General features: G+C 36.0%; 1 protein-coding gene across 1 annotated transcript in view; it reads right to left on the bottom strand.

Annotated features, from left to right (window-relative positions):
• Window positions 1–412: 412 nt before the first annotated feature.
• TMEM200A (transmembrane protein 200A) overlaps window positions 413–10,433 on the bottom strand; it is a 225,075-nt gene continuing 215,054 nt past the window's right edge. The window contains exon 3 of the mRNA XM_073575798.1: window positions 413–9,869. Within this exon, the coding sequence (XP_073431899.1) occupies window positions 8,399–9,853 (1,455 nt within the window). The 5' untranslated portion in view covers window positions 9,854–9,869 and the 3' untranslated portion in view covers window positions 413–8,398. The remainder of the gene's footprint in view (window positions 9,870–10,433) is intronic.

Below are 10,433 nucleotides of genomic sequence, written 5' to 3'. Positions count from 1 at the left end.
AGCCAATTTTAAAATTTAAGCATCATTTTCATTTTCAGCACCCCAAAATTAGTTAAGTGGAACTGTTTTTATGTCTGAACCAATTTTGCTGTTGACTAGTGTAATGAACGTTTCAGATCACATATTATCTGTCAGTGACTGTGTGTAGGACTGGATCATCATACAGTTAGTCAACTCAGCATGATAAATCTAGTAAATATGTCAAAACAATAAATTTGTGTTAGAGCCAAAAGATTGTAATGGGCACTTTAGTCATATTTCAATTATATGAGCCTGCAAGAATCCATTCGATAAACCTACAAGAATGGAGAATGAAAATATAGCAATTTGGTCAATAGATAATATAGTGAAATTGCACAATTTTTTATCATCCAACCTAAAAGTAAATTTAGTGACACAAGACAACATTTGGTCAAGAACAACATATAGGCAATTTTTTTTAATTTGTTGAATACTTGGAATGATTGCTGTTAACAATTCATCAATAAACTGTATTTTTAGGATTTAAAGGCTGTAAATGCAGATGTAAACCCTGTATAAAATAGAGGCACTATTAGTATATATTAAACCTCACATAGACAGACTGCAAAATTACATCACATGAACATACCAACTCAAAAAAATTGCAGATATATAAGAGAGGAAGAACATATAAAACATATAAAATAATGAACTAATAAAAATGTGCAAGTTTTCCAGAATATTCAATATTGGGGCCTTATAAAAGAGTACATTAAATCATCATTTTTTTTTACAGACATGTGAAAATACAGCATATACAATCAGAGATTAACAACATGGTGTAAAATTATGCATCGTTAGTATTTTCATTATTTAGCTTCTGTACATCACAACATTGAATTTGACACAGTGTCTTCTAAATTTGATTAAAGTCCAGACTTTAAAGGGAATCTGTAAGTGCTTTATTATTCTATAGTGCTCCGAAAGGGAATCTGTTAGCATGTTACACCTCCAAACTGTTTATGTAGCCATTTAGAACTGTGAAACATAGGCAAGCTGTACCTTTACTTAACGGGAGCCTGTCATGTAAAATATCTGTTTTAACCTGTATAAATAGGGCTAATCTGCAGGTTAATAGCGTTCTGACACCGTGTAGTGCTGGCACTGTGAGCCCCACTGCCGGCAGGAAATTAATATTGTTCCCCCAAGCAGCCTCGCTCTTTCAGTCACAGGGGTGTTGCCGGCACCACTTCAGTCATCACACTGTGTATAGAGAGTGGTGGCTATAAACACGCCCCCAACACTAACTGACAACTGGCTCTAATGCTGAGACTGCTGTCAGTTAGTGCAGGGGGCTAGTTTACATCCGGCGCTCTCTATAAACAGAGCAGTGACTGAAACCGTGCTGACAGCATCCATGTGACTGAAAGAGAGAGGCTGCGGGGGAGGGATAACATTAATTTGCTCCCAGCACGATGTCAGTGAGCTCTTAACCTGCAGTAGAACCCCATATTTGCATGTTAATGGCATTAATTTACATGACAGGTTCCATTTAAGTGGCAACTGGCCTTTCAAGTACCTTTAGCTGTCTTGGGTGTACATGAGTAATAGCTGTTACAGTACATGACTTACATCCTGCATTCTCACTTGCCCTGCTCCTGTAAGCTCATTTCTCTGTGGGTCAAATATCTTTCTGTTTTGAATCTCACTGGGCTACTTCTGAGTACTGGAATCAGATGAAAATGGCAGGGCAATTCACTGGTGGATTTGGGGCTATGTCTTGATGAGTGTCAGCAGTCTGAGCACGTATGCTTAGTTCAGACTTCACTCCTATCTGCTGGGATGCTGCTTTGAAGTGCCATTCATTGTGCTGACAAACTCTGTGATGTGCTGATCATTGGAAAGTATATTACAGGGCTTGTCAGCAGAAGGCATGGCACTTCAAAGCATCAGCAGAGTCAGTCTGCACCATGCATGACATGAGCTCACATAAAGCTTCACTCTCCTCCACCTGAATGCTTGCTTTGAAGTGTCAGCTGGCAAGCCCTGTGTGTAACGTGCTGCTGCAGTGTGATAAAGCACAACCTTCCCCAGGGGGTGAGGGTGAGGGAAAGAAGTTTCACACACACACACACACACACACACACACAGCATAGTATCACAGAGCAACAGCACAGGTGTCACAAGTGATGAAAGAGTAGTCAAACTAGCCGAAGCCAGCAACTGTCAGGAGCAGAAGTACAAAGGGAGAAAGCAAGTGCGTAGTCAAGGACGAGTGAGAAGTCAGGACCTACCTGAAACGTGGTATCAGAAACGTAAGACAGAAGCCATTATCAGGGTACAAGCCAGGGTCAAAACCAGTCAGAGAGTAAGGTATCAGAGATGGAAAACAAGAGGCAGAGTCCAGAGATCAGGCCAAGTCATACACAAGTCGAGAAGTCAGAGGGTGAAAGATCACCAGTATAGGGTCAGAGGTTCTAGCCAGGAAGCATGAACTATAGCTGACACTGGCCCGCAGGCTGCAGAGGACTGAAATAGCCCCACCAGCTCCAGAACGAGGCAGAGGGGATTAGCCCCCACATGACCAGACCAAAGAGCAGACAGCAGAAAACAAACTCTGGACTGGATCATGACACTGTGATATACTTTCTAATGATCATCACATTGCAGCGCTTGTCAGCTGAATGGACAGAACTTCAAAGCAGCATAAAAGAGGAGAGTGAAATGTGATCTGAGCATGCGTGCTCAGACTGCTGTCACTCACCGAGATGTAGGCTACCCCCACCATGATGTGCCCTGCTCTGTCTGTCCGATTCCAGTCCCAAGATTGGAAGTAGCAGAGCCAGTATCAAAACACAATGATATATGACACAAAGAGGGATGAGCTTACAGGAGCATGGCAGGTAATTAAAGTGTATTAGAAAAGTGCTAGTTAGGAAGAGTGAGAACAAAATTAGTAGTGGAAAACTCCTTTAATATTGGTGATAATTGTCAAAGAAGTGGGCAGAAGAGATAAATGATTTGATTTTAAAGAAATTAAATTTGCTTAGAGTTTCCAGAAATTTATTGATTCTAGTGAATTTGAACCTTGAGTGATTTGCATTGTACAAATACAGAAAAATGTCAACTAACCGAATTCTGAGGACCAGAAAGGTGATAAAAAACAATAAACTGCAATAAACTTTTCCTTGGTTTATCATACCACTCTTGCCCCCACCACTCTTTTTATTCTTTTCCCTTCAGAACATTTAGTGAGGGTAGAAACAGCTATTACGTAATGTGTATCTGAAGTGACCATGTGGAGCACAGCACATATTATTGACATGCATTATGCTCCATGTGACAGCCTATCCAACAATGGCAGTGTAAGTTGTAAGAACTGGAGGCAAAAGAAGGAATAAGAGGAGCACATGGAGAGGACTAGGTGAGGAGTGAGGGTGAGAGAAGTATGGAAAGAGGTGTAATAGTATGAGTTTATTATTTTTATTTAACCTCTTGAAGAAAGATTTAATTTGCACAAAATGTATTCGATGCAAATCAAATTTCCCCTCTGAATTGAGCAAATCTGCTCTAATCAAATTTTGAAATTTCCGAAGATTCAATAAACTCTGTGGGGCAGTCATTTCAGATGTTTTCAGATGTTTTCTAGCCTGTTTTTGAAAGTTATGATTAGTTTACAACTTGAAATAAACCTAGATTTACATTCATCAAAGCAATTCTTGAATGTGACCTTTAATAAAGCTGTGCTCTTCTTTTTGAGGGTTGATTTGGCACCACACTTATTTTTTTTTCTTTTCATTGATGATGGCCAAATGATGGCCTGCAACGCTTGCATTGACAAATCATTGGTCTTCATGTTGAGAGGTTTCTCAAAGAGTTACATAATGCAAATTTACCAATGGATATCAACCTCATTTTATATACTTACCTTGTCGTGAAATAATAAGTTAGGCCAGAAATAATAAGTTAGGCCACACTGAACCTTGAAATATATGTCACCTGTCCAATTTTTTTTGCTTACAAAAATGTGGGACTATGTAAAGATTATCTGTAATTCTTACTTGGTTTATACAATATTTCTGATAAACTCCTTGAATTAAAGCTTAAGTCCACAGTTCAATAACACATTTTTTGAGGAGTTTCTGTACAGAAGCTAAATTATATAAATGTGGCACTGTCCAAATATTTCTGAATCTGTGAAAATATCCACTGATGTACTGTATGATGAATGAATCCTTATGTATACTTAGAGAAAAATCACAATCTAGATGTAACCCGTTTATAAATCATCACAAAGATTGTCCTGCGTGTATGTTTGACCATCAGGATCAGGTTAAATGGATAAAACAATATGAAACATTAAACTGTATAAAAATTACAAAAAACATCAGGACTGATGATGAATAAACTGTCCAATAGCTATATACTCTGGCTATTGAGGCATTTATTGATAAAGTGAAATTATAAAAAGCTTGGAAAATGCTCTAATTTACTTCCAGTACATAGAAAAGTTGTTTTCAGAATTTATTATATTTTAAAGTAATAGTTAATGATAGTGAAAATGGATAGTTGAAACATAAAATGTCAAAAATCCACTGGCCTATACTCAAAGGACTTTTTTTTAGGATAGTTGAAACATAGTAGACAAGTTGAGCTAGGTTAACTTGCACATAATTACATTACCACACAACTAATATAATTATATAATAAATGACTCAGTGAACACTATACAGTTAGTTCTAGTGTTCAAATGTTTTGGGGTTGAATATAGTTTGGGGGAAAACAAGAAGATTTCTAAACATGCTTTAATACAATTTTACCATGTAAACATCTATCCTTTTTTACTAAATGCTCAAAGCATGTTGTCACTAATATTGCACTGGTAGTCTCTCATTACATTATAGCCTCATTTACTGTTAGCTTGCCAAAAAAGTATTCAATGGTGCACGGCTCATCACTTACAACTAGGATGCCATCAGGAGAATCTTACACCAAGCTGAACTCTAGGCATTGAGGTAATATTTGGGGTCTTTGTAACCTAAGCTGCAGCTGCTATGTATACAACCTCCTCGGCTGACCGGAGATGAACTAATGAGCATGGGAAAGTTTCTGAACTTTTTCCCATGCTCATCAGTTCACCTCAGGTCAGCAAGGGGACTCTGTGCAGCCTCAATGACGACCACTGGTCAGCCGGGAAGGCTGTGCAGAGATGAACTAATTCATTCAGCAGTGGTTTACAGTGGGGCCGGTCGCATTAGCACCGCTCCCCGTTGTAAACCAGTTAACCTGTTCTGATGGATTGCAACGGGGGACATGACTGATCAGCGGACAGGTATGTATATTGTTGCTTTTTTATTTTAGTTTTTTTTACAGTTCCATGGTTTTATTTTTGGATTAGCAGATGAATAAATTTGGTCAAAAACTTGGTGTGTTTATTTAATTAAAAGAATTTTTAATTAAAGTGTGTGTTTTTTTAACCCTTTCCTATTCTAGGGTTAATAATGGATAGGTGTCTTATTGACACCTCTCCATTATTAACTCGGCTTAATGTCACCTTCCAATAGCAAGGTGACATTAACCCATTATTATTATTAACCCATTAGCCACCGCTACAGGGCAATGGGAATAGAGAGGCTAAGTGTCAGAAAAGGCATATCTTATAGATGCGCCTTTTCTGGGGTGTCTGGAGGCAGATTTTTGTAGCCAAGGGGGGCCAAAAACAATGATCCCTCTCAAGGCTGTAAATATCTGCCCTCATTCACTGGCTTTCCCTCTCTGGTTGCGAAATTACCGCTGGAGACCACACATTTTTTTCAATGAATTAACCCCTTAATGTAACACCTAGATGTCCCAAATTTTACAGACATACCATAATCTAATTATTAGTCAAAGACATATAAAAAAATAAATGATATGAAATGATTTACTGTAAGTAAACCAAGTGTAATTTCATGTCGGGTTTTGTATTGATTTTACAGAAGCCGGCAATTGATTTAGCTGTTATTCTGCTATGTAGAACTCTATGAAATATATATATGTGTCTCAATATATGTCCATTTTGCAAGGTGGTGAGAAAATCTTGGCATACGAATGCAATATGGATGTCATACGGATGCTTACAAGCGTAAAAAACGCAGCCATGCCTTTACAATGGATGACATTCGGATCACTGTTCAGGTAACATTTCTACGCATTACTACCGTAAAATACGGTCCGTATTTTTATACGTTGTGTCTGACTCCAGCCTTAGACTTAAACTTTTTTAGTAGAGGTATTTTTGTTAGGCCATCCAAATAATATTTTTGCATTTTTCTATGATAAGAAAGTATATTTATTTTTTGCTTACACCATTTTTAGGGACTTTTTTTTCCTGCTTTTGAATTTTGAGAGATAAGATTTTACCAAAACTTTCAGTTTTTTTATATACTTTTACTTTTTAACATTTAGATATCAAAAATTGATATCTTAAATTGTAGCTATATCTTACATTTAAAGTATTTAAATTAGTCTACCTATTATGTTGGGATATTCAGAAAGAAGAAAATGTTATGGATTAGATTTTCATAGTTGATAAGGTTGTACCTGACAATCATGAATTATTATGTGATCATTGTATTTTGTACACTACATTCATACAAATAAGAATAATTCCTGATGACATGATTTGAAATGTAATTTTCTTTACAAATACAGATCGTCAGTCCCCCAAATATAAACTTTTATAAAAGGGGCATATTTAATTAAAAAATATTTTAAAATTGTTCTTCTTTCTTGTTTGATGTAAGCTGCTATGGATAGTCATGATTGCAAGAATTTTTCGTCATGATTATTTATGATTATATTTTTTTAGGAAAAAATTTCCTTAATATGTAAATATAATAATGCCATGTTAAATGGATTTTAAATAAATATAATTGATATTTAACAATACTATAGTCTTTGTTTTGTCCAGTAGATACATTTTAAATATTTCTTTCTTGCATTTTATCGAAAGCTAAACATTCTTTACATGGAACAATATCAGCAGCATGTGTCAATATATGTTTAAAATACAAAAATGAAATATATCATCATGAAATTATTATTTCATATCAAATTTGGTTAAAAAAGGCAAAAACTCCCCCAGAAATCTTTAAAAATGAGTCCTCCTTTCTGAAATGTAACCAAAAGACTGCATTTTGTAATTTCTATATTTGGATACATGGACCTGAATACATAGCAGCCATAAAAAGTACTCAGACATTTTAGACATTAATCAATAAATTGTGTACCTGCTTACTGTGTGCCTTTGGTAAGACATTTGTCCATGTACAGTAAGATAAGATGACATTAATAAGATTCCATGGGAACATTTCTTTGGCTTACCCAAACTACTTGAACTTACTCACTTTATTGATTTATATGGTAAAAGATATCTGTAGAAAAAATATATACATCTACGCCAATAGAAAGGCTTGTATGTATGAATAATGATATAAAAGAACACTTTATATAATTGGATAATAGAAACATCCATATAAAAGGATTTGGTAATATTCACAAACATAGGTCCAGAGTTTATTGTAGGTATTTCTATTGACCTCATCCCCATATTTATTGTTATTCCGGCAAACTATCAGTGGAAAATATCTTAAAATACTATCTCTGTATAGATATATATGTGCCTCAATAGAAAGATCAATTACTGAGGACTACTTGGGGAAAAGTTAAAGTGCAAACTTTTTAATGCATGCATCTAAGGCCCATGAAATGTTATTGACTACTGTCAGTGGCTTCCATTTGTTAAAATGAGAAGAAATGGAGGCTCTCAGCATAAGAAAAGGTATATAAAGTTTTATGTATTAAAATTTTGTTTGTCTTGATGCACCCATGTTCTACTCCATAGTTTTGTAAACATTCTACATGGGAGCTAATTATAATGTGACAGTGTAATAATGCACATCCATGTATAATATATGGACTTTCAAAGTGTCCCTCCAATTCAATTAATATACCCAATCTTTCACTGGGCATGAGGAATCACAGGATGTACACTGGTAGATATGATTGATCAGACAGTCTTGACCATGAGTTATCCTAATCAGTATTATCTGGGCACTAAACTCTCAGGAAGTTGTATGGTTGCCTCAGCACCTGTAACACTGAACACACACCTTGTATCTCTTCATACTCAATGTTCTATCAGGCAGAAGATTTTATTTCAGAGGGCACTGTATTATTATATTGATATTCCCAGAGATTAGCAGAGATTTATTTATATACAAATAAATGATAACATGAGACAATTAAAAGTAATAATAATGATGTCTAAGATACTTCAAAGAAAAATGTTGTCCTCAATCTGACAACAACAAAAAAGAAATTAAAATATCTTAACGTCTGTAAAAAGTTTTCCAAATTTCATTTTATACAGGAAAAAAAAGTACATGGTTAAAATTCAAAATCTGGTTTCTGATGTACCTCTTTTAAGATTATTACTCAAGAACTCATCATGTTCAAAACTCAAATTATTGTGTGATCTTGAGATCATAAGAAGTTTCTCCTTGTTGGTGTAGTCCTTTTTTGTTGGTGGTCCTTGGGGTACAATCAACCTATCCATAGGGTCCTCTTTATTCTCAAGTTTCATGTACCCCTTGCTGTTACTACGGTCAAGTCTAGGCCAACTTGGGTGTTTTCTTTGTTCTGCTTGAACATTCAGTGTAGAATGACCCCTATCTAAGTCTAAAGATTTGGAATGTGATGATAAAATATGTAAAGATGTGTTAGATCCAAATTGCTTTCTAGCTGCTCCTGGAGATAAAAGTTTTACATTATTAGCTGTTGGAGCTAAGGAATCACACCTTATTGGTTCCATAATAGAGTAACTTCGTGATAAAGGAGAATTAGTGGATTTATAGGGTTGATTTCCATCATCTGGCAATGGAATAGCCAATGAGTCCAATGATACATTTCTAGGTCTGCTACTATTGATTTCTAAGTCTTCAGTTATATTATTATCTGGTTCATCAATGACACAGTTGTTCAATTTTATAACAGGCAGTGTAAAAGCATTAATGGATGATGAGACTATAGATTTTGTTTCACATTTTTTGGAGCTAAGGCTTTTGTCTTCTCCGAATCTGTTGGAATGGCCATGAAGACCAAACACAGAGCCTGAGCGTTCCATAAGAAGTGGAGGCAGAAGATTTGTAAAGCTTTTACTCTCTCTTGGGCTGCTATCTTCATCCTCAATAGAACTGCAACTTCTATAGCTTCCAGGAAAAGATGCAATTGTGTTGGCTGCCAGTTTGGATGCACACGGGTTGTCAGAATGTCGGTACTCTGTTTCTCCAAACAAGCCCGAGTAAGCCCCATTGAAATGCTTTTGTTCTTTAATCCTCATGCTGTGAATATCTATGACAGTTGAATATATATCTCTCATATGAATTACTTTAGTCTCTTTGTCTCGATTTTCATGTAGGATAGCATTTGCACAAATAAATATAAATATACCAATCCCCATAGTAAAGGGGCCCAGCATTTTCATTTTCTCTGAATGCAGATGCTGTTCAAAAAATCTTACCATCAACCCATTTTCCTTAAGTATTTGTGTTTTATTAACTTCTAATGTGAGCTCTGGTGTTAAAAATGTCTCCTTTTGAGGCCAGTAGCCAAGCACAGCCATTGCTATTCCTGCTACAGATATTAAAACTCCCAACATAAGAAAGAAACCAGATGGAGAGTACAGACGAATTTTCCCCCTCACAATTACTACATCAGCTCTTGGGCGACGTCTTACAGGCTTCTTCTCTGGAGGTGGCGAAGTAGGCCGAGATAAAAGATGCTGTGATCTGGCCGAATCTTGCCTCTTTAATGCTGCCAGTCCTGTTATAACTCCACCAGTAGCTATCATATTTCCGTCTTAAGTTCTGAAGAGACATAAAGAATAACCAAAGTTTACAAAAAGGTGACAATATTAATAGTACAATACCAAATAGATAATCACATCAACAGTTTTTTCATGCTTGTTAGAAATCATTATAAACATAGTTCTTTTATTGATAGCAGATAAAGGGTAGCTTCACACAGTCAACATTTTTTGGGAAAAAATAAACAGTTCTTGATGCAGATCTTCTTAGTCAAAGCTAGAAATGTAAGGTACAAAAAGCTGAAGTTTTCACTTTACATTACTTTTAAATCCACTTCTTGTTTTGTCTAATATCACTGTGTGAAAAGCAGACACAAAAAATGCAATTTTCCTAACAAAATACTGTGAGAAACACACTAAAGGGGGTGAAGGAATGGATAGCGATGCCGAGGGCGTACTGTGTTAAGGAAACTAGAAAAGGAAAGTAATCTGCCCAATACTGCGTGTTGCAATCCGTTGAACTTGAATTGTACAGTAAACTTTTGGTTGTTGAAATGAACTGAGTGTCCCTTTCTCTACATACATACATCTCCTGAAGATGGAGGCTGGAGATGGTGAAGGTTTG

Source organism: Dendrobates tinctorius, unplaced genomic scaffold, assembly GCF_039654945.1.
Source record: "Dendrobates tinctorius isolate UK_male_01 unplaced genomic scaffold, ASM3965494v1 ptg000046l, whole genome shotgun sequence".
Classification (NCBI taxonomy): domain Eukaryota; kingdom Metazoa; phylum Chordata; class Amphibia; order Anura; family Dendrobatidae; genus Dendrobates; species Dendrobates tinctorius.
This window is presented reverse-complemented; position numbering and strand designations above follow the sequence as displayed.